At 42.5% G+C, this 23,904-nt stretch overlaps 1 protein-coding gene across 2 annotated transcripts in view; it reads left to right on the top strand.

The window, feature by feature from the left end:
- Nucleotides 1-23,602, top strand: part of DCBLD2 (discoidin, CUB and LCCL domain containing 2) — a 60,996-nt gene extending 37,394 nt beyond the window's left edge. The window contains exons 4-16 of one of the 2 annotated variants that reach the window (XR_012715035.1): nt 505-556; nt 1,577-1,649; nt 3,427-3,560; nt 4,502-4,542; nt 4,723-4,938; nt 6,273-6,397; nt 6,774-6,921; nt 7,891-8,019; nt 10,899-10,992; nt 12,828-12,877; nt 13,846-13,971; nt 15,710-17,746; nt 18,439-23,602. Coding sequence is in view for 1 of the 2 variants with exons in the window: in XM_075263610.1 (XP_075119711.1) it covers nt 505-556; nt 1,577-1,649; nt 3,427-3,560; nt 4,502-4,542; nt 4,723-4,938; nt 6,273-6,397; nt 6,774-6,921; nt 7,891-8,019; nt 10,899-10,992; nt 12,828-12,877; nt 13,846-13,971; nt 15,710-16,137 (1,616 nt within the window). In the remaining variant the exon portion in view is untranslated. Of the gene's footprint in view, nt 1-504; nt 557-1,576; nt 1,650-3,426; nt 3,561-4,501; nt 4,543-4,722; nt 4,939-6,272; nt 6,398-6,773; nt 6,922-7,890; nt 8,020-10,898; nt 10,993-12,827; nt 12,878-13,845; nt 13,972-15,709; nt 18,267-18,438 lie in introns of those variants that run through there. The other variant, XM_075263610.1, reaches the window with a different exon arrangement.
- Nucleotides 23,603-23,904: the final 302 nt, after the last annotated feature.

Raw genomic sequence — 23,904 nt, 5'->3', positions numbered from 1 at the left:
AATAAGTCAAAATCTACAGCCTCCTCTCTTTGTCCACAGCCCGACTCACTCTCAGCTCCAGCACAGGTCAATGACAAGTAGTAAAGATCCTGGAATTCATTTAAAAAAAAAAACACTTTTATTTAGAAGTCTTTTTTTTTTTTTCTTTTTGTCCCCAAGGCTGTGATATCACCCAAAATTGGTCTGACACCGACTACCTAGCCAGGTTTGAGCAGCACTTCTGTTTCTTAGGCCTTATGACGTCATGTTCACAAGTCACAAAGCCCGATCACAGTTGTCCCATTTAAGTAATTGGGCTGCGCTGCAATACCAAGCGCAGACACTATACAAATGTATGGCGCTGTGGTTGGTAAGTACTGATGAGGCTGCAGCATCTTCCAACATTAGCAGTAGTAGCAAAAGTTAGCCTGGAAAACCCCCTTTGACATGTACGATCTGTATACATATGTCCTAGCTTCTGACATTGTGATATGTTCTTCATGTACATTGTTCTCAACTTTCTAGATCTTATAACCTGTTTGGAGAAGGCAAGCCGGTTTTCTGAACCTGAATACAGGTAAATATGTTCTGCATTAATATAATCATTGAACTTCTTTTAAGGATTTGCAAAGCTGCTCTTCTCCAGAAGGAAGGAATAGTGTCTTCTGTATCGGTGGCACTAGAAAGACTGTTTTCAACCTTCTGAAGAACGGCTACTTTTTTTTTTTTTTTATTTCTTAAAGACTCCCTAGTAGCTGGATCTCTGCAACAAAGATCTGTACCTGTTATAAAGAGAGAGAGATATTATAGATCAGGGGTAGGCAACCTTCGGCACTCCAGCTGTTGTAAAACTACAAGTCCCAGCATGCATACTTGCTATGCTGTTCTTGGAACTCTCATGGAAATGAATGAAGCATGTTGGGAGTTGTAGTTTCACAGCAGCTGGAGAGCCAGAGGTTACTGATTCCTGTTATAGATGTAATGGGCCATAATGGTAGGGTCTTAAGCAGTTAATCTTAAAGGGGTTTTGGGTGATTGGATTATTGATGGTCTATCGGTGGGGACCACTACAGCCTCTTTGTCTACATCAGTAGATCTGCTTAGCCAGGGCAGTGCACGATATTGCAGCTTTGTTCTGTTCACTGCAATGTGTTGAAGCAGCCGTACCCTGCACCATTACTACTAAGCAGACAGCATGCAGGTACACGGACCAATGTAAATTCTATTCTGAACTAAGGTCACCCAATGTGCAAGAAGATTAGTGCCAAAACATGGCACACGTTGGCATGGGTGCTATGCTGCATTGCCACTACCTGACTAGTCACTGTAGATAATACTTTCACTGTTTGGGTGTTCTTTGTATGGTTTTCATGTTCAGTTACACTTTAATGGAAAGGATATTCCTTCCACATAATTTCATCACTATAAACCCAGCTAGTCTCTAGTGGGATTGTCCTCCTTTTACTAGGAATTTGTATTTATTTTTTTGTCTGATTGTTTGGAATGATGTAATCTTGGTGTTGGTACAATATGTACATTATGGTAAATGATTCATTACAATTCATATCCAAATAATTAATAATATTTAATTTTGCAGAAAATACTGTCCAGCCGGTTGTCTGACACCCTTTGGAGAAATCTCAGGAACTATCCCTGTCGGTTACAGAGATGTAAGTATATTATTTTTCTTTGTGCTATATTTTTGTTTCGTTCTTGAATTTATGACCTCCTATAGCGGGGTCCCCAACCACCGGTCCGTAGACCAGGGCCGGATTTTTTTGCTGGTCCACGGGGTAGGCCAGCGGGCTGGCCTCAGTTTTAGCTGGACACTTCGTTCTAGGTCGCATTGCTATCGTAACATGTAAACTATCAGGTAGTGCAGCGTCCTGTAGCTGCTAAGGACGCCACACCACCCAGTAGGTTGCACATTACCTTAGCAACATGGCCTAGCGCAAAGTACGCAGCCTCGGTGTCTAGCAATTCGCCATGATGCTCAGGTCACGTCCTGGCGGAAAGCCCCCCTATCCACTTCACAGCTGTTCTTATACAGTCTGCTGTATTTGAGAGATGTGCCACACATATTGGGTGAGTTTCATGAAGACTGGCGTTTTCTACTTCATATCCCCTGTGGCGCAGAGGATGCACCTTGTTTACGTAGGAGGTGCACGCTGCCTCCTAAATTAGGTGCAACCTCCTCCGTGCCGTGCACCTGCGCTGAAATCTGCATTGGCTTGAAGCTGGGGTAGATTTCAGGGATCATTTACACCAATCTGCAATTGAGAGATTGAGGCAATTCGATATAGATTATTTGCCGTGCAGTATATCACCACCCATATCAATGGTGCAGGCTGCAGCCTATACAGCTGGGAGCATCGCTGTACTAGGAAAACTTAGAAGGGGGCATAGCTATAAAGCAGCCCTGCAGCCATTAAGTCTCAGGATCAATGGGGCTCCCAGGGATTGGACCTCAACCGATCAAAAAGCAATAGCATATCCTAATAATATGCATTCACTTTACAAGATGGAAATAACCCTTTAATATAGTCTTCTTCCTAAGTTGTTGAGTCATAACAAAGCTTTTTGATTTATTTTCCCTTGAAGAAACTTTGCATGAAAATTTGCTAATAATGTGATTAGTCACTTGGTTGGGAGCTGTCGCGTGTTATCAGCATTCTCTCCATCATGTATCGCATGTACGCGTCTAGAAATGCTGAGCGGCCACAGACTTCGCCAACGCTTTACACTCATTAAACTGATGGAATTACTTGCTGGCCTTTATTGTGGTGATCTGAACAAATCATGGTGGAAAATTCATGGTTGAAAAGTTCAGGGTTCATGACCATTGTGCATGTGACATGTCATACAGTATATGCTTTCATGGATCTGTTATTGCGGTTCTGCATACCATTTATAACATCAGGATATGTTGTGAGTCTCGTCCTGCAATGTAAGCGCTTCTCTGTAATAGCTAATACTGCAGTTTTGGCAGCATATGAAAGCTGTGAATCTAGGTTTTTGGGGGAGGTAGTTTATAACCAGAGATATGGCAATTTCTCCTTTGGCAAATGCTCCATACTGGCAGTACAAATGTATACGGATTTTCCCTGGTCACAGCTCAGTTAGAGGATTGCTAGGGAGAAAGGTACAGCCTGTTTTCTAGTAAAAGGAAGTTAGTTAGGTTAAGTATAATACAAAAATGTCACAATAGCAAAAAAAAAATAAAATGGAAGTTATGCTTTAAGTATATTTGTAATTGGAAGTCAAATTGACATGTTTTGAAGCATTACAGGCCTGTAAGACTCTATGCTGCTGTGGTTATATAGTAGCATGCCTTGATGTAGGCAGGTGCATGGCTGCTCTTGGTTAATATATAGTAGTGTGGTAATATACGGTATTAGTTTTATTGTATTTGCTAATATGCTTATGTCAGCTGTCTTTATTTTTCAGTCATCGTTGCTGTGCATGGCGGGGATTCATGCGGGGGTGGTGTCTAATGCACTCGGAGGACCAATAAGTGTTGTCATAAGTAATGGCATTGCGTATTACGACACCGCTCAGGCAAACAATGTTACATCGACAGTGTGAGTATTGTACACCTGTTCCTTTGGAAGGCTTCCCATGTTGGAGTCGTTGGCAAGCTGTGTAAATAAAATCTTATACGTGTATATACGGTACTAGTTATTGCTGTAGAGGTGACTATAGGTCTTGTCCCTGAGCAGATTATCTGGATTATAGATTATTTAAGACTTTGTGTGAACATACTCTAAGGGTAAGTATACACATTCAGGTTTTTTTTTATGCAGTTTTTGTCGCCAGAATCAGAAGGGCGTTTCTGACACTTAGCCAGGGACGCCCTTCTGCCCAGCAGTGCCTATCGTGCTGTGCTCGAAGACTGGGGAGGAACGTTCCTCTCCGCTCACACAGTACAGCGCGATAGGCGCTGCTGGGCAGAAGGGCGTCCCTGGCTAAGTGTCAGAAATGCCCTTCTGACTGTAAAGCACTACGGTACCGGGACTGATAGTGCTTTACCCGGGGCACAGATCGGGAAAGCCGACAGTGCGCTGAATTCAGCGCACTGTCAGCTTTCCAGCAGTATATAAAATTGCCTGTGCCCAATCTGATGAAAGGTCCTCTTTAAATGCTGCATAAGAAATCCTGACCATGTGTTCTTACCCTAAAGCTATGGCCGCAGTGTTTTTGGGTGCTGTTGAAACACAGTGGAAAATATGCTGTATTTTACAGTATCAACAAAGTGAATGAGATTTTGGTTAATCTCATCCACACATTGCAGGGGAAAAAAGCTGCAGAATTGCGAGCGATTCCCTATAGACTTAATTCGAGAAGAGAAACTGCTGAGGAAAATTCTGCCAAAACTCAATGAGAAACGCAATGTATTTTTTTGCAGCATTTTTTTTTAGTCTTTTTTTTTTAAATTTTCGCTGTATTTTACTACATGGGGCATCAGTTGCAGGATATAGCCTAGCGCTTAAATATTAATACTGTCCTTTTTTATTTCTTGAAGGGGTTCGTTGTCATCTACGCTCTTCACCTTCAAGACTAGTGGTATGTAATTGATCTAAGGCTATCTCTGTCTCTAATGAAGTAATATGTTGGATACTTAATATAATAAAATCCTTGGCATTGATGTAGGATGCAATGAAAGCAGCAGACGTGTACTGATCCTAAGACATAAGTTATGTTAGCAAGTGCATAATATCTAAACTAAGATATGTCTTTCCGTAGGCTGCTATGGATTTCTGGGAATGGAAAATGGGGCTATTCCCGATTCTCAGATAACTGCCTCCTCGGTTCTGGAATGGACAGACCTTACTGGGCAATTGAATGTTTGGAAGTCTGATAGAGCCAGACTGAAGAGACAGGGGCCTGCGTGGGCTGCGTCATTCAGCGATGAGCACCAGTGGCTGCAGATCGATCTGAACAAGCTGACAAAAGTCACGGGTCTGTATGAGGTTTTTTTTATAGCTTTTCTGGAATTGTGGTGGGAAACTTCCATTTTTCTAGATTTTGTATCTGGACACCGTATAGACACAGCAAGGAAATTCAGATAAAATTTTTGATGCAGATCTTTTTTTTAGGTGTAGGAGCTGGCTCAGAAAAGCTTTACATATATGCCTGTATATTCTAGTCACCAGGGTAATATTGAAGTAACTAGAATGGAACCATAGTTGTATCGTAATAACCTTTCATACTTTAGGCTACCTTCACACAGCGGATTCTGCTGCTGAATTTCAGGGAGATTCCACCCCCAAATCAGTGGCAGATTCCACCCCGATTCTGACTTCAAGTGATTGAAGCGTCCTGCAGATGTCCGCCTCATTTCTCGTCATATTCCACCTTGTGAATTTGGGCTTGGTTCACATCTGCACCGGAGTCTAAGTTGGAGATTGGCGGAGAGACAAGTCCTATATGGAGCATAGTGTGTAGATGCTGGCTTAGTGGTCTGGCTCTCCATCGTTCAGTTCCCCCGGAATGACACAATCTGTTGCAGATGTGAGCCTAGCGTTTATCTGTATTATCTGACGCCATAAAACCTGTAGTGTAAAGTAGAGTAATATTTCAGATGGAGAGGATGGTGCTAGCCAGATAGCAGGGTTTTGTATGGTAAAATAACTATGGTAGTAATGTCCATACATTAAACCTCATAAAAAAATAAATAAATAAAAATGAATAAATAACTAAAATCTACCTTTTAGGCTCTATTCATACTCTGTGTCCTATTTCAGCATGTGCCAAATCCGATGACAGTCTGTGTCTCATTCTGCTCAGATTGTCTATGCCTTTTTGTCAGCATAGGATCATACGTTACTCCCACCCCACTGCTCAGCTATTTTTTATGTAGATTGTGAGCCCCATATAGGGATCACAATGTACTTTTTTTTTTTCCTATTAGTATGTCTTTGTAGTATGGGAGGAAATCCATGCAAACACAGGGAGAACATACAAACTCCTTGCAAATGTTGTTCCTGGTGGGATTCGAACCCAGGACTCCAGCGCTGCAAGGCTGCAATGCTAACCACTGAGCCACCGTGTTGCTCAGCTGAAGGATCTAATCGGCATGTCTATTGGTTGCAATATGGTGGCAGTCGTGTGGTTTACCCACGTGACGTTTTTTTTTATTTTTTTATTTTGGCAATCTGAGAACTTCTCTGGGTAGGAGTGTCCAATTTTTTGTGTTGAGGCTGGAGGACACAACGCTGATGACACAATGACTGGATTGGTTGTTAACTTTTCACCATGCAAACCTTTAACTATGAAAAATTTCCCTTGGATAGGTATCATAACCACTGGATCCACAATGTCCGCCTACAATTATTATGTTACATCATATCGAATCGAGTACAGTGAAGATGGCCTGAAGTGGACAGTCTATAGAGAGTCCAGTGTGGACAGGGAAAAGGTACGTATCTTTTTATAGGGCGTCTGTCAGTGGGAAAGTTCTGCGCGCAGGACTTTTTCCTCCTCCGGTTTCACTTTTAAAAAGACGGACCTCATTATAGTCAATGGTGTCACTCTGACCTCTATTTTAGGAGTCAGTATCTACATTGTTCGGGTTCTTCGACAAACCAGAACAAATAGATGCAACACTAGTGTGAACCAGGCGTAAAGCCCATTCTATTCTAGAGACAGGTTTTGACATACAGTAGACTCCTTGATATCGCATACATTTTAGTCACATAGATGTCGTATCTTTTACCACCAATAACACATCCCACTAACCTTTACTATTCCTGCTGTTTGTTCACTTGGAACTTCTTGCTTTGCACATTTTGCAGGTTTTTCAGGCAAACTCTGACTGCTCCCAAGAAGTCCGAAATAACTTAATTCCTCCCATAGTGGCAAGGTTTGTGAAGATCAGACCCACCAGCTGGAACCAGAAAATTGCTATGAAAGTAGAGTTGCTCGGCTGCCAGTATATAGTTGGTAAGAACCGGTATATGTGTGTGTGTGTGTGTGCGCCTTATGTCCATATGTGATAAGCAGGTATCAGGGGTGTGATAAGAGGCAATATTGTGTTCTTCATCTTGGTAAAAGTTTGGCTCCTGTCGTATTAGTATGTGCTAACCATTTTGTGAAATGTCCCTTTAAATAACATTTTGAAAAACAGAAATGATGTAAAAACACTTTTTACTTTTTTTTTTTTTTTTTAATAAAAACACAAAAATAGCTCCCACTTAGTAAATGATCAATGTCCAATTCTTTAACAAGCCTTGGAGCATGGCTAGAGATGGTAGTTCAGCCATCAGGAAATAGTTCCTTCAGGCTGTTTGCCTCTCATCAGTGCAGAGTAGGCTTACATCTGGCTGAGTGACACCCCTTTGTCATGTTGCATGGGGCCAAAGGAGAACCTGCAACCCCTAAAGACTTATCAGAGTGCGCTGTCTGATGTGGGGCCGGCTTTGCAGCATAATGCAGTCAGATCACTCCCGGAGTGTGTATTTCGATATGTACTTACCTCTATGGGGGCTTCCAATATGTTCTGTTCTGATGCCCTGGAGCAGGATAGGGCTTGCTCTTCGTTCAACGGAATGGACCATCGGTCAACCCATTGGAGGAGCATCGACCTGCACTTTCTGTAATGTGCACTAGGCCTTAAGGAGATCAGTCAGTGTGGAATAAACAACACAAATGGCTAGATCGCTGTATCGCAGGTGACTGATCTCCATGAAGCTAAGGCATATGTAGCAAAACCTATATATCAATAACTCTTGCATATTTTTCACTGCTGTTCGACTGCCTTTGCTATATTTATATATATATATATATATATATATATATATATATATATATATATATATATATATAATTAAATACATCTCCTGTATTCATCCAGAGGGCAAATAAGTTTAATTTCCTTGTGTTTTTTTTTTTTTTTTTTTCTCCCCTTGTAAGCACCCATTCCAAAATTAACAGCTCCTCCAGTACTAGTGCCCCGTGCCAAGCATTACCCACAGCCGGTGGACAAGACCACCCCTCCTCCTGAGATTAAGAACACAACAGTGACTCCAGAAATTATCAAAGGTAAACTTCTCAATCTTCTAAGGGATTATAGGCCTTGCAGTCTTTCATAGCGTTCCTTCTTTCTAGTTTAGTAACTCTGCAGCCTTTTGTACAGAACAGCTTTAAGGTTTGCTTGCTGTGTGACGCACCTATAAACCATGGAAGGGTTTGGATAAGAGCGCGGCCTGCCTTGTGTCAGCTGTAAGCCGCGGCCTCCAGCTCAGGAATGTTGGGGCTGACATCAGAGCGCTGTGAACTCTACAAGCCTACTGTGACTCATCCCCAGCAGCCAAGGCCAATGGATCATCCTTAACTATGTAATTCCCTGTAGGACTTGGGCTGAACACTTGAATTTTTCAGTCCTGACTTTTCTGTACAGGCGTAGATGTAAAATGAATTATTTTTTTTTTACAGCCTAATAAAGTGGCTTTATAGTAATGTATTGAAGCTCAATGTTACTATTGTGTAACCTGCACAGAAAAGAAAAAATACAGCACTCGCTGTCAACTAAAACACATACATGTTATTCTATAGAAGCTGTCTGTATACATGGGCACGGACACAGTGATGTTTGAAAGGTTTAGACAGGGCGGATATAATGCAAGAATGCTATCAGAAATAGAAATGTAACAACAAAATTAAGTGAATCAAGAAAAGAGAAATCTAAATCCTCTCAATATTTGACATAACCTTTGCAAGTATACATAGGTATACAACTCTCGGCTCCTTTCTCAAGTAAATTTAAAAACCACTTCTGAAGGAAGCATATTTATGTACAAAAGGACACCTAGGGATAGAATTCTACGAGGAAGGGGGGGTAAAGGGTTATTTAGTTTTTGGTAGAAACAATGTAAACCATTCCAGGTTCTTATCAGTTCTCAGGTCAGTGATTTCTGTAAGATGCCATAAACCCATGTGACAGATTTAACCCCTTCTCCAGTGTTTGAAGCAGGGTCATAAGTGCTTCAAACACTGGAGAAGGGGTTAAATCTGTCACATGGGTTTATGGCATCTTACAGAAATCACTGACCTGATACCCTGAGAACTGATAAGAACCTGGAATTGTTTACATTGTTTCTACCAATAACTAATAACCGTCTACCCCCCTTCCTCCTAGAATTCTACCCCTATGTGTCCTTTTGTACATAAATATGCATCCTTTAGAAATGGTTTTTAAATTTACTTGAGAAAGGAGCCGAGAGTTCCGAAACGTTGTAATCTGTCATCATTATTAGTTAGCCATTAAAAAGGTATCAACTACTGAAGACTATCAACACTTTTGTTTCTGAAAGGATTCTTATGTTGCAGCATTTTCCCCCACACCTGTCTAAAACCTTTGCACGTCAGTGTATCTGTATATTGTCTTTGTTTAAAAATACTCACTACCCTGGATTGTTCATTTTCTGCGTCCTCACTGGACAGCCTGATTAAACTGACTTTCTTCGTAAAATTGCACCACTTCTGTCCGCAGGTTATATCTGGTATTGCAGGCCAGCTCTATTGAAATGAGTAGGGCTGAGATGCGATACTGTACAGCTTGTGGACAGTGTTTGATATTGCGCAACCATGCGTAATCCTGGACAAATCTTTTAAGGGACTATTCACTGCTTTCCCCTTACTCACTGAGGCTATCAGTAGAGCGACTTCTGCCAGTCAACAGTGAACTGAAAAATTATAGATGCTGTAGAGTCAGTAGTAGGGCCCCCACCAGGTCAGAAGAGGAATTTACATGTAACCTTTTAATGATTTTTTTGCAAGTTGTATTTTTATTGCAAGAAAAATGCTTTAACTTAAACTGGTGTGTTCTACTTAATAATAGTAATTCACTGTTTTCACCCTATGATCAGTAGGAGTCTGACTTTTGTGGCCCCCAAGGATCCTGAGAATAACGGGGGCCACGGCACTGGTTTAGTACTTGATTCCCTTCGGTCTTCTTTTACAGCACAACCACATTGAAGTACACCAAACCAGCGCTGTGGCCTCTTACCTCTGACTATCTATAGCAGGGGTCCTCAAACTGCGGCCCGCGGGCCACATGCGGCTCGCCAAGCACTTCTGTCTGGCCCCGCCGACAACGCCGGCAGGCGTGCATTTATAATGAAGCTCCTGGGGACCTCGGGCCAGGCCATGGAGCGCACTTCACTTTACCTATTGGAGGGCACCGCTTCCGATATCTGTGCGACCTGCTCTGCCTCTGGCCCACTGTTTAAAAAGTTTGAGGACCCCTGATCTATAGTATTCTCAATGTCCTGCTCCCAATTACCTTAACGTAAATAGAAATCCTAAAAGTTAGACCTGAATTGTCTTGAGCTCTGTTCACACTATAATTTTCATTCCTTTTCATGATCAGTATAAAGAATCTGATTTATCTATAATGCTCTGTAAAGAATAACGCAGACCACTGTATACTTGTTGACAAAAAAAAAAAACAGGAATGGCCATAAAATTGGCACAAGTTTAATGTGATTTAAGCCTAATGTACATTTTCTATTGTAAGGCAACACTTGAGTTCTAACCGCAGTATACTATGCACATGTTCTGGCCCACGAATGGTAATACTAAGTGACATCAATGCCCCTGTAATATTAGCTAGTACTGCTCTGTATATACTACTACTCTGCAAGACGGCGCATGTTTTTATGGGAAACCTGGAAGTAGTAGCTACAGATTTATCCTTGCTAATACAGGGATTTGGAGCATTGGCCTCCATGTTATCCTCCTCTTACGTTATCCAGACGAGCCGTAGTCTGTTGCAGCTGAATTTTGCTGAGTATGGTGTGAAATTGTTGCTTTTGTTACACTGGTGACCGGGAAGAGGTTACTCCGTCCAACACCTACACAAGAATGTGCCTTGTGATTGGCGTGTAAGCTGCTCTGTTCTTGTTTTTAATGGATTACAGATGTGCCCTTGGCAGCCATCCTGGTCCCGGCGTTAGTCATGGTCTGCACCAGCATCGTAGTGCTGCTTGTTTGCGCCTGGCACTGGAGAAACAGGTTGGTCAGAATTGTATACTGAGCTTACTACATGTTGTGTGTATCTGTGTCGTAAACTTGTGTGTGATGGATCTGCCAGAATTTCTAGCGGATTATGTTGGGTTGATGTCATTGCTGTATGGTAAACCTTCTATAATCTGGAATCGGATAGTCCACCACCTGCCTAGTAATATGGGATTTCACCAGCACAGAAGTGGGAGCAAAATTATTCAAGCCTGTTATAAGAGTTAGTTTACTTGTAGAGCACCAACATATTCTGCAGCGCTGTACAGAGATTTCCACCAGTTTCATATGAACTTAATCAGTATGTATGGGAGGAAACCAGAAAACCCAGAGGGAATCCATACAAATACAGCAGAATATACAAGCTGCAGGTTGGAGTTGGGATGGAAACCAGGGCTCCAGTGCTGCAAAGTGGCAATGCCAACCTGAGTCGCAATGCCAACCTGAGTCGCAATGTCGCCCTCTAGATTTGGCTACATGCTAAGGCTCCATTCACATTAAGATTTTTTTTCCCCTTACAGACCCTTTAAACCCTTCATTGCATGTGAGTGGGGATTGTGAAATCTACACCATGTTATTCTGCCACCGATTTGTTCTGGAGCTGCCATGTCGAGTGAAATCCATGACACATTTTGCAGCACATTTCTGGCCAACCCATTGTAGGAATCTTCTCTCACCCTGTATAACCCCTTTAAAGGGCTTGTGCCGTAGAAAATTTGTATCCTCTATAAATAGATGGGATAAATTTGTGATTGTGGCAGTGCAAATACTAAGACCCTCACTGATTCCAACAATGGGGGGGTACTTTACTTCCAATGCGAATGTAGCGATGGATATTTGTCATTTCAATGGGAGCGCTGGAAATTGTCAAAGTAAAACAAACGCTATTTCTGGCTACATACTGAATGGAAGTGAAACACCCCTGGATCAGTGGGGGTCTCAGCAGTTGCACCCCCACCAGGTAGCAATTTATCTCTTACCTTATCAGTGTCTATGTAACATATCTCTGTAAATACAAATAAACTAGGATGCTAATTGTGGGCGAGCCCTGGGATCCTCTGCTTCTGACATCTGCTACACCAGTGACATCTGCTGGATAGAAGTAGCTATTGTAGATCAAGGCAAACTAATGTTGGAGTTTATCTATGACCCCAGAGGGCTGCGTAAAATCAAGTCAACAAGTTTTAAAAAATTAAGCGGCGTTCAGACTGCTGCTGCTGTCCGCCCCGGGGTGTCCGTGGTAAACCCCGGGGAAACCGGACAGCAGACAGCTTGCGAGCGGTCAGCCTCTCAGTCTGGTGTCCGTTTTTTTTCCGCGGACACAAAGTCCTCCATGTAGGATTTTGTGTCTGCTGAAAAAAAACGGACACCAGGCGGAGAGGCTAAAAACTCACGGGCAGTCACCTTTGAAAACCCATTCAAATTAATAGGTTTTGAAGCCGACCACTCGCAAAGCCGTCTGCTGTCCGGTTTCCCCGGGATTTACCACGGACACCCCGAGGCGGACAGCAGCGGCAGTGTGAATGCCGCTTTAGGTTCAGCGTGCATCCTGCATCACTGGATTGGGAAAAAGGAGCAAGATCAGCAACTCTAAAGGGCTGTTTTCTCAGACTTACTTATCTGTCCTTATGATATGATCTCTAGAATTGGGGAGGGGGTCACTTGACACCCAGGACTATCACTGTTCAGCTGTTTGTTGAGTCCGTGGTGCTCTACGATCCTCTGTGTGAACATACTCTACGGGGGTGAATAATGTTGTTTTCAGAAGGGCTTGTATTATTTACCTTGTCAAAGTCCACTAACTATGATATTGTATTCATATCCATTATCAGAAAGAAGAAAGCAGAAGGTACATATGATCTGCCATACTGGGACCGTGCAGGTAAATTACTAGGGAAAGCTGTATAGATAATGTTACTGTATAGGTAGATTGTTTTTATCTTTTCTTTATACTTTTACTGGCTTGAATTATGTTTTATTGCCCTAGATGATGTGACTGGGATCATTCATGTTGAACTATCTATATCAGGGGTCTCAAACTTGGCCGGGTAAATGGGCCACACATAGGAAAAAATCCTGTCAGGCGGCATTCCTTATGTTGGCTTCATTCAGCAAAACTTAAATACAGTGTGAAGTGCACACCATATCGGGAAGTGGGAGTAGGATCCCAATCCGTATCAGAGATAAATAAAGGATTCCACATCCAAAGGGGTCATTTCAAAGGTGTTGGTGTTTTTATTCAGAACACAAAGTAACAATTTTCTTTTGCAGAGCAGTGAGCAATGTTTCGGCGTATTATATGGCCTTCATCTGACTCAGTGGACTTGTGGTGAATCTTGTATCAAGTATGCAATACTTTATAATGGTAAATTGATATAGTGGCGCCATCGTATGCTGTACCAGCAACGCTGACTGTATTATCATCTCTAGCGCTCAGTTTACATAAGACCAACACTTAACCTGTTTGCTATATCAATTTCTCTTATTGCGTACTTGATACAAGATTCACTGTTACTTTGTGCTACAAATAGAAACCTCCAAACCTTTGAAACAACCCCTTTGGATGTGGAATCCTTATTTATCCACTCAGTAAAACGGTCACCACCAGTGACCCCTTACAGTAAAATAGCCCCCATCACTGCCCTCCTACAGTACTGAGTACACTACTTAGGGCTCGTTCACACTGGGCAAGAGGGGGCGGATTTTGGCGCTGAATCCACTTCAGAATCCGCCCCCTCACAATAGAGATCTATGTAGACCGCTAGGTTACAAGTGGGCAGGTTCAGCACTGGGTCTGGACTCCTTCACTGTGCAGTATATTCATATAACATGTGGTTTTATCATCTGCAGGGTGGTGGAAAGGGATGAAGCAGTTCCTACCTGCCAAGTCCACAGAACATGAGGAGACACCAGTGAGGTACAGCAGCTGTGAAGTCAGTCGCCTGAGACCAAGGGAGATGACCACCATGTCAGCAGGTAGTGATCTCCGCTGGGTGCAATACTCGTTCATAGTCTGTGATCAGCGGGCAATTGGTGTAGTATAATATAGTATTGATATGCAGAAAAGTGACATTTCTTAAACAAGAATAGAGAAAAATAGGGAAAAAGTGGTGCTTTAGATTTCCAGCCTTGTCTTTGCTGGCGATATGCTTTATCAAACTGGAATATAGCTTTGGGCTACTGCCAACTGCATGAATTGTGGCATAGTGCCAGGCTATTCAGAGTCGTGTAGGAACAGACTTACCCCAACATGTGCTCAACCTCTCTATGGGGTTTTCCCATGAAATCATGTGCCATAGGTGCAGTAGGTTTAGATCCCAATTCTGGGACGTACTTGTCCACAACCACGGTGAGAAGACTCAGCTATGGTCAAAATTCGATTTAAAACTGCAGCTCTGAGCTGTGAATGGGAGTTACGGAAATACTGTAGCCAACTGTTTAACTCTGTTTCCGCAACTCCCATTCTCTTCTTTGTGAGTTCTGGAAACAGCATAGCTCTGAGTCCGACTATTAGTTGAATACAGAGGCTGAGGGGGGGCTCATGTTAGAGATAGATGGGAGTCCCAGAGGTGGAAGTGTCATAAATGACTTTTGTGTCACAACCCCTTTAATCATCAATTGTGCATGTGTAAGATATAACAAAGTTAAGAGGCACAGCGCAGGATATGTATGCACCAGAACCTAGAAGCTTGCATAAATTGCAGCTATTTTTGTGCAAATAATGGTAAATAAGACTTTAAAGAGGACCTTTCATGGATTTGGACACATGCGGCGTTATATACCGCTGGAAACGCTGAATTCAGCGCACTGTCTGCTTTCCTGATCTGTGCCCCGGGTGAAGAGCTATCTGTTCCAGTACCGTAGCTCTTTACAGTCAGAAGGGCGTTCTTGACAGTCAGTCAGGTACGTCCTTTTCCTCAGCAGCGCCTATAGCACTGTACTGTGAGATCAGGGAGGAACGCCCCTTCCCCTCCTGGTAATATTCGTCTATTCATGAGCACTGTGAGCAGAGGGAGGGGGCGTTCCTCCCCGCTCACACTGTACAGCGCTATTGGCGCTGCTGTGGAGAAGGACGTACCTGACAGTGTGTCAGAAACACCCTTCTGACAATGAAGAGCTACGGTACCGGGACCGCTAGCTCTTCACCCGAGGCACAGATTGGGAATGCCGGCAGTGCGCTGAATTCAGCGCACTGTCGACTTTCCAGCGGTATATAACACCACATGTGCCCAAATCCATGAAAGGTCCTCTTTAAAGCAAGCCCCCTCTCCTCTAATGCCACACCAATGAACAGAATTGGTGATTGTGACATAAGCAGGTATAAAGTACACTGAATGATGAACTCCCCCAGTGTTTCTATATCCATTAGTCACAATAGACTAAAGCTACATGGCGACTTTGGTCACACATGATTTGCGGTCAGTGGTCATAGTGCCTTCATAGCAAGTAATGTAGTTGTGAATCTACTTTCAATTTGCTGCAACTATAACACAGTGGTCACAGGAAGTCCAAACCTGATAGATTTCTTGTAACCACTGTGAACACGCAACTTAAGAGTCACAATGCAACTGCATTCTCTATCATTACTTGCAATGATGTTTGGCCATGTGATTCGTGTAAAAGCCGTTGTCACCATGATTCCCTTTTATGTTCATATATTCTTACTACTTGTACTAAATATAAATAAAACCTTAAAAATCCTTATTTTTTGCAGAATACGCCCAGCCCCTGGTTGGGGGAGCAGTGGGCACCTTGCATCAGAGGTCAACCTTCAAACCAGAGGAGGGTAAAGAAGGTGGGTATGCCGATCTGGATTCTTACTCCCCAGACCAGGACATCTACCATGCCTACGCTGAACCACTACCAACCAGTGGGCCGGAATACGCTACGCCAATCATCATGGATATGTCAGCTCATCCTGCAGGAACCATGTGTCTGCCCACCACGTCTACTTTTAAAGGGGCAGGAGGCCAGGCTCCTGTACTGGTAGGGACGTACAACAAACTAGTGTCTAGGACAGACAGTGCGTCGTCTGCACAGGTACTATATGACACGCCAAAAGTTACACCAGGGACATGTGCGGTGGAAGAGACTGTTTATCAAGTGCCACAGCCAACAGCAAGCAAGGATGTACCCCCTTAAGTGAAAATGGAGAAGCGTAGACTTTCGTATGTATTCGTTTGAACAAAATGGCTTTATTTTCTACGAGCACATTGCATTGTGTCCATAAATAAGTAGATTGTAGTCGCGAATGATGAATCAAAGTTTCAACCACTGTTCACACAAGCTTTATATGGAAACACTAAACTACTTAACCAAATCACCTGTACGATTATGCAAGATCAGCAGGAGGGTGCTGTGTACCGAAGACGACATTGATGTGTAATGCTGGCTCCTGATTGGTTCATGGAGCATGGGGGGCCTTGGGGTGTCTTCGTAAGTTGTTCCGCTTTATAAAACGTGTTTCTGGTGCTGATTTCCACGTAACACTTAAATATGTTAGGTTATTTAATTTTGGTTTACGCCGTCAGGTGTTCTTTTTGTTAACGCTGCAGGATCTGACGTTCTGCGATTAACATGCCAATATTTATTTACTGCCTGTTTTATCCTACTGAGCTCTGCTTAGGACCGCAATTGTGTCAGCCCTCCTGTGTGCGTCATGCCGAAAATTCAAAAATGCTGTGATATAAATAGGTTTTTTTTATTCTGCGTTTCCGATGTTAGTATGTTGCCAGTGACCACAGCTTTATCTGCGATGGCCGTTAAAACCTTGAAGAATGAGATATCCGTGAGTTTTTAGCTTTTTTCATAATGCCAGGAGGTTGTTAGCTGTAGGTCAGTATTTGCTGGTTACGTTGAATAATGTGTATTTGTTCTTTCACTACAGTTTTTTTAATTTTTTTTTTTAATTTTTATTTTTTTAAAGTACAGAGCACCCCTGCATAGGCATACTGAGACAACACAGTCACTAGGGGCATTTATGGTATTTGCTCTATATAAACCTTGGTAGATGCTGGAATGGAGTGGTTAGTGGTAGGTTCTTCCTGGCCTAGACCAGTTGGTGGTGTTGCCTCTGTTCTAGGCCTTTTAGGTACCACACCCTGTGTCCACGTCAAAGCAGACGGGTTAGGGTTGCATTTAAGAGAGCCATATAAACTAATTGTGACTTGGACCACGCTGCAACAAGAACTGCCGAGAGCCACCTATCGAACTCACGCTAGGAAGAGCCTACTTTTGGCCACACCATACTAGCAAAACTTTACGTGGTAAGTTCCCTGTACTGGTACCTAAAATTTTATTATTTAATTCTTTCTATGCAGGCGATAAAATCATGACCACTGTGAAGGTATATTAATCTCCACAAATGGTGGTCGAAGTACAATGTGGTGTAGATTTGGATTTCTTTTTTTTTTTAGGATTTAATGGTGGGAATCTTCCACCTGTGGTGACAATCATTCTATTTAAGGCAGTGTGGGATCACTTGCTGTATATCTTGTTCATGCTGTTAGTGAATTTTTCGTGTGGGGTAAATTAAAGAATAATTTACGGGCTCCTCCAAAAATGCATATTTTCTGAAATGAGAGAAATGAGCAAGGTGCCGGAGACCGGGTTGTGGCTTATCTTCCCTGAGATCAAAAGGATTGGACATGCTGAGATCTTTCTATCTTCCAGTGTCTGCCATCAGGGGAAGTTCAAGAGACCTCCATCATCACTAGATGGTTGGCCGGTTCACTTGACATTAATCCAATGAGTATAGCCACCTTTAGGGGGCATTCACACGGAGTAAAGTGGCACTGATTCTGTCATGATAACTCGCGGCAGAATCAGTGCTGATAAAAAGACTCTCATTCAACCTCTCTCCCTCTCACTTAGGTAAGCAGTCCTCTAAATTATTTCTGAAACACTTATAGCCCTTCATTGGAAGAGATCCCCCCCTCCCCCACCTACTGGTCCGGACTTGGTGGCCAGGGTGAAATATGTTCGTAGTACCGAATACTTAACGGCCTCCCTTAAGCACACTTTAGACGCCTTCCAGGCTGTTTGGTCATCTTAAGACTCCTACTGTATACTTCATGGTCTGTGACTCCCTGCCCTTAACCCCCCCCTCCCTTCTTTCCTGGGTTTGATACATTTCATCGTTGATTGGATTAATATTTCATATTGTATGTGTTTTTTTTGTTTGTACCACATTCTTTGTTAAAAATTTCAATAAAAATTAGTTTAAAAAAAAAAACTCTCATTGACTTCAATGAGTTGAGTTTTCCGTGTGGAACACATTGAAATCAATGGGTTAAAAAAAACCTCCCATTGATTTCAATGTGTTCCGCGCAGAAAACGGAACCAATTTAAGTCAATGGGATTCTTTTTATCAGCGCTGATTCTGCCATGAGTTATCGTGCCAGAATCAGCGCCACTTTACTCCGTGTGAATGCACCCTTAGAGGCCATCTAGGGCATTAAAGGGTTTGTCCAGGCTTTTATGGCCTATCTTCAGGACTGAAGTCCTTGGGAGCTGGGTTGCTATACAGTGGATGGAGTTTTCTACTTTGTCCCTGTATTGTTTACAGGACGGGTATCTGTACAGATGATCAGTCTGGGGGTTGGGTGTTGGCCCCCCTATCAATCATATTTATGACTTATCCTGAGAATAGGTCATAAAAATAATAAGTCCAGACAACCCCTTTAATGGCGAATTAGGGACTGGTATGACCTGTGTCTGTGGTACCACATTCATTCCCAGCCATTGTATTTGACATAAAAAGTACACCAAATGTATAAGAAAAAAAAAAACCTGTCTTCTCCTGGGAATGTTTTTAATTTACTTCTTGGGGAAAAAAATGGTTTCCCCATCTCTTCCTGCCCTGTCCTAGCAAACAAATGAACGTAACCAATCAGTTTTAAGATCTTATTATTCTCAATCACGTTTTGAAATCAAAGCCTTGATCTGATTGGTTGCCATGGGCGGCCGGTTTTTATACTTTTCATGTTGGGCTAATTTTTGTGAATGACCTTTTTATGTTTTTAGTGGTGACATTTTAATAACTGGGTAACAAATGTGAGCCCATGGACTCTGTCCTAGGTGTGGTACAATGGCCAAGGGGGTGCGAGTTGAGGTGAATACATTTACTTGAATGGTTTGCACAGTTATTTCCGATTTTGTCTTTTGGTTGAAGTTACGTATGTCAGAAACCTTCACCTCAGGGACGGTGTGATATCCTTCGCATTAGATCTATGTCTTGAATCATCATCTTATCCCAGCATTCACTCACCTCAGCCATAAAATGTAGTTTTACCCAAAAAAAAAAAGTTTGTTTTTTTTAATATATAAACTACAAAACGCTCTACACGCTACATTAATAACTTTAGAAATTTAGGCTTCATTTTGGTCATCAGGTCTCTATCCTATCGCTCATGACATTTGCTTACCTATTTTGAAGACTTGTCGAATTAAGAAATCTGTATTTGGAATGACAATGCGGATATTGTCAGATTTATCAAAAGTGACTAGATATAAAATTGGCGCAGTTGCCCATAGCAACCAATCACAGAACAGCTTTTTCCATAGCGGATTATAAAATAACTGAGTTTTATTGGAACTTTTATTCAGCTTTGACAATTCATCCCCTTGTACGGGTGTCCGGCAGCACGTGGTGGCCTTCTTGCCCGCGTCCTCAATATAATAGCAACCTGGCATTGAGCTAATCTGGTGGCTGTGAAGGGCGCTGCCTAAAAATCAGGTTAGGTCATTTGTCCTTCGTGACCGGCCTGAGGTAAATGACTTACTCTAGCAGCTTTTTAGATTCTAAAGGCTATGTTCACCTGGAGTTTTTTGCAGGTGGATTTTGACACGGAATCCGCCTCAAAATCCGCCTGCAGGAATGGTTCCCTTTGACTTCAATGGTAGACGCTCGCTTTTTTTTTTTCTGCTAGCTAGTAGCGGAAAAAAGAAGCGACATGACCTTTCTTGCCGTGGATTCTGTGGCTGATTCAGTCGCAGCATCTGTGGTTCAAGACACACTCCTGTTTAGGCCCTTCCTTCGGGCCTAACCAGGAGTCGGATGCCGCGACGATATGCCGATGCTGCATCCGCCACGCGGAATGTTCACAAGGCTGAAAAAGTTTCCGCGACCTTTTCCTCTGTGTAAAATACCCTAAGACAGATGTGTCTAAATCGGATCCATAGAGTTTCTGACATCAAAACTGCAGACTACACTACTTTACTGGTCAAAATAATCAGTATCCTGACTGAAAGGAACAAATCACCAATGTGAACAGAGCTGTATGGAAAGAAAAATTTAATTATTTGGGGCAGTGTAGTCAGTAGGACTAACAACCAATTTAGACTCCAAAAAAGCCATTAATGAGGGACAAAGTCCCCAAACACAACACTAATGTGACCGCTGCTAACCCATCCCTGGCATGTCACCCCATTCCTCACTCCCCAGAAGCCCTGCACCCTACACTCCAGGATGAAAGGTTTCTGAGGGCCAAGGTAGCCTGCGGCCGAACGCACTACCTGTGTACTGGTGTGATACTGTATCCTTTTTATTGCGTCCACAGACATGCATAGAAAATGCGTTATTTGTAAAAACCTCATCTCAATACAAGAGTTTTTAACATTGGAAGTCTGGAAAGTCTTCTGTATGTCGTCTGAAGGAGCATATAAAGCATGTGATATGAGTAAGGTGGTAGTCCATCCGTATATGCTGGCAAGATAGTACTTCAGAGTGGATGTACTGGTCAGGGGTTAAAAGCCTTAGTCCATACATATACATACTTAAATGGTTCCATGTACGGAATACTAGGATGTCCTATAAAGTATTCTTCCATGTTATGTATGTGCCCAGACCCAGGCTGTTTGCATCATAAATATTGCAGATGTGACACGTCTATGAAGGAGGACTTAACACTAGTAAGTGTTGGTGTGAGATTCTGTATGTGTTACTCCAGGTCTAAATAGTGTAAATTGTGTATGTTGTGTTATTGTATGTGAAATAACATTAAATTGCAAAGGCACCAGAAATGGGCTTAAAGAGGTTGTACAGGTTCAGAAAGGCATGGCTTCTTTCTTTAAGAAACAGTACTACACTTGTCCATGGGTTGTGACTGGTACTGCAGCTTGGCTTTTGGCTATTGAAAAGGACTGTCACCAGAAAATGGTTTTTATGTTAAACATATTTAAGAGTTGTTTTTTTTTTTTAAATTCTGACAAATTTCCACATCTTTTTAGAAAAAGTACAATAATCTGCAATTTTCACTCTGGCCCCTAAGCCTAAGGCCTGGTTCACATTTGCAGTCTCCGCACGAGTCATGCCAACAGGAAAATAGATCATGAAGTACTTTTCTGTCCCCATGTTCTGTGCGGAAAGCGCACAGACCCCATTATAGTCTATGGGGTCCGTGTGCTTTCACTGCTCACCGCTTGCCACTGCGTTCGATATTCAGTTGGGGGGGGGGGAAATGTCCCCATGCAGACTCCCCAAACGGATTACCGAACTTAGATGTGAAACAGGCCTGACACTTTGAGGTCTTTTTTAAGCAGACACCCCATTCTTATATCAAACAAGATTACAATAGATAACCCCTGTATAGATAAGCTGTGACTTCATCTATAGTCCATAGTGGATGTAATGAGTGTTATCGACGTCCCCTCCCTCCATAGACCTTGTGTAGAAAACTCTTCCATACACCTCAGTGAGTCTAGTCATTGTCGCCTATGACTGTAATTAAGCAATATCACTGAATGTTGTTTCAGAACAGAGGAGAAGCGCAAAAAAGATGGCAGCCCCATAATCATGTATAGAAAATAAAAACGTACAAGGAATTTAAAAAAATGTGACCCATTCCATATTCTGCCTTCTGTTTTTGGAAGAAAGTAGCCGTGTGTACAACCGCTGTAATAAATAACTGTGCTGTAGACACTGGCCGTAGGATTTCTTGGCATTTCGTACACTCAGGATTTGACATTTTTCCCATTTTCATCATAATGTACATTAAACCTATTTCTTAGTCTTGGTGTTCTAGTATGATTGATGTAAACTGTCTATAGGATAAGTATCCAGATTGTCCGTGTTACCAAATACCACAAAGTCCACATCACCCCGTAATATAGGCTATGTATGCTGCGTTTAGCAAAATATCTGTAACCCCATCCATTTTTTTGTGTAGGTCTGGGTTTTAGAGTTTGTGCCCATGCTAACACCCTAACAATAGCTACTACACGTTTTCTGATATTAAATTCATACCAGGTTTCCCGTTTTGAGCCCTTTCATACAAATGTGTGCTGGCTGTATTTCCAGGCCCCACTGTGGCTCCTGTGATCTGTCCATAGATCGATGTACATTGGTACTGTGCACTACAGAATTATGGTGGCCATATTGGCCATCAGTCATATGATGCTATGAGTTCAGGTCAGACTAGATGCAGTCAGGCCTAGAAATACAGCCTATATTTATCGGCCATGTACAATTGTGTGAAATGACCCTGAGGCTATAGCCCCATGTAGTGAGCCGCAGCCGAAAAACGCAGACTCTGAGGGCTTTCTGCTTCTATTATACCTATGCAGAAATCGCCAGTGTTTCCGTAGGTATAATTGACTTGCTGCGATTTATAATAACGCTGCAGTTTTTCAAATCCACTCTGGATACTTTTCTCCGTGTGTGGATGGGATTCGCCAGAACTCCATCCACTTTGTAGGTACTGTAAAACGCTGCCGTCTTTCACAACGTGGGACCCCAGCCTTAGGCTGGTCTTACACGGCCGTAATGATTTTACGATCCGCAAGTTGCTGAGCAGCAACATAGACTCCGCAGACGCCCGTGAACTGCCGCACTCGACCGTAGAGTTCTATGGGCCAGTCCGTGCAGTGCTGTGAATTCACGGCCAGTATGGACCTGCTCTATAAGTTGCGGGCCTCGGTTGCGGCCTGGCACACTAGGGATAAAATATCCCGTGGTGTAAGAGGCCGCACTGAATATAATGTGTCCTCAATTGCGGACTTACATTACGGCCATGTAAGACCAGTCTTAAAGGGATTATCCAGCTTCTAACATTCTGTGGCCAAATCACTGCGTTTTCACAATCCCGGCCTGAATCTTGTTTTTCCGAACACTGAAATGCTTTGACCAGATTCTCGCTATCTTTACTATAGCGTTGGCTGCAAAACGAACAATCGGTAACTAGCACTGACCTATGTACTGCAACCTAGACAAAGCTAATGTGGTTTTTCTGGATTTCTGTATGGAGATCGGCAATCACAATGTGGTATTAAAACTGTATCCGATCCTGCTGGCGTTGAATGTGAACAGACTGGATTGCGTTTACTTATTCAGGTACTGAATCACATAGCATTCACTGTAATACGTTTTATAATGGCTACAAAATGTTAGATGTTTTTGTATTATTTATCTGCTTAGAAGCGGCACATAAAATGGACACGATTTCTCATATTTTTCATATAAATCCACAGTGCTCTGAATGTAATTTGTCTGAAATCAGCATGTACTGTAGGCACATTGTATCTGTATATGTTGTTAGACTGTAGATTGTATAAAAGAAAGTTCTATGTCTTTTCAAGAGGAAAAACTGTACATAAAAATAAAAGAATTTTGTGAGGTTTTTTTTGTGTGTTTTCTGTTGGAGAGGGCGGTGGGGATTCTAGGCTACTCATGGGGGGAAAAAAAGCCCTATTGCTGGAGTAATGAGGAGCCTGTGACGCCACTTGCCTTCCAAAAGTGCCCTAAAACACTGTGTCTTATAGAAGAACCATGGGCCAATATAGCGGAAGTAGATCCTATTCACTTGTATGGGAGAGTTCTAAAAGCGACCATTGATTGATCACAGGTCGTCCACTAATCCAGTATGGTCAGGACTGGAAGAGGTGGGAACAAGCTGCCGGAACATTTACGGA

Source organism: Leptodactylus fuscus, chromosome 2, assembly GCF_031893055.1.
Source record: "Leptodactylus fuscus isolate aLepFus1 chromosome 2, aLepFus1.hap2, whole genome shotgun sequence".
Lineage (NCBI taxonomy): Eukaryota > Metazoa > Chordata > Amphibia > Anura > Leptodactylidae > Leptodactylus > Leptodactylus fuscus.
Note: the sequence above shows the minus strand (reverse complement) of the source record. Positions and strands in the feature narration are given on the sequence as shown.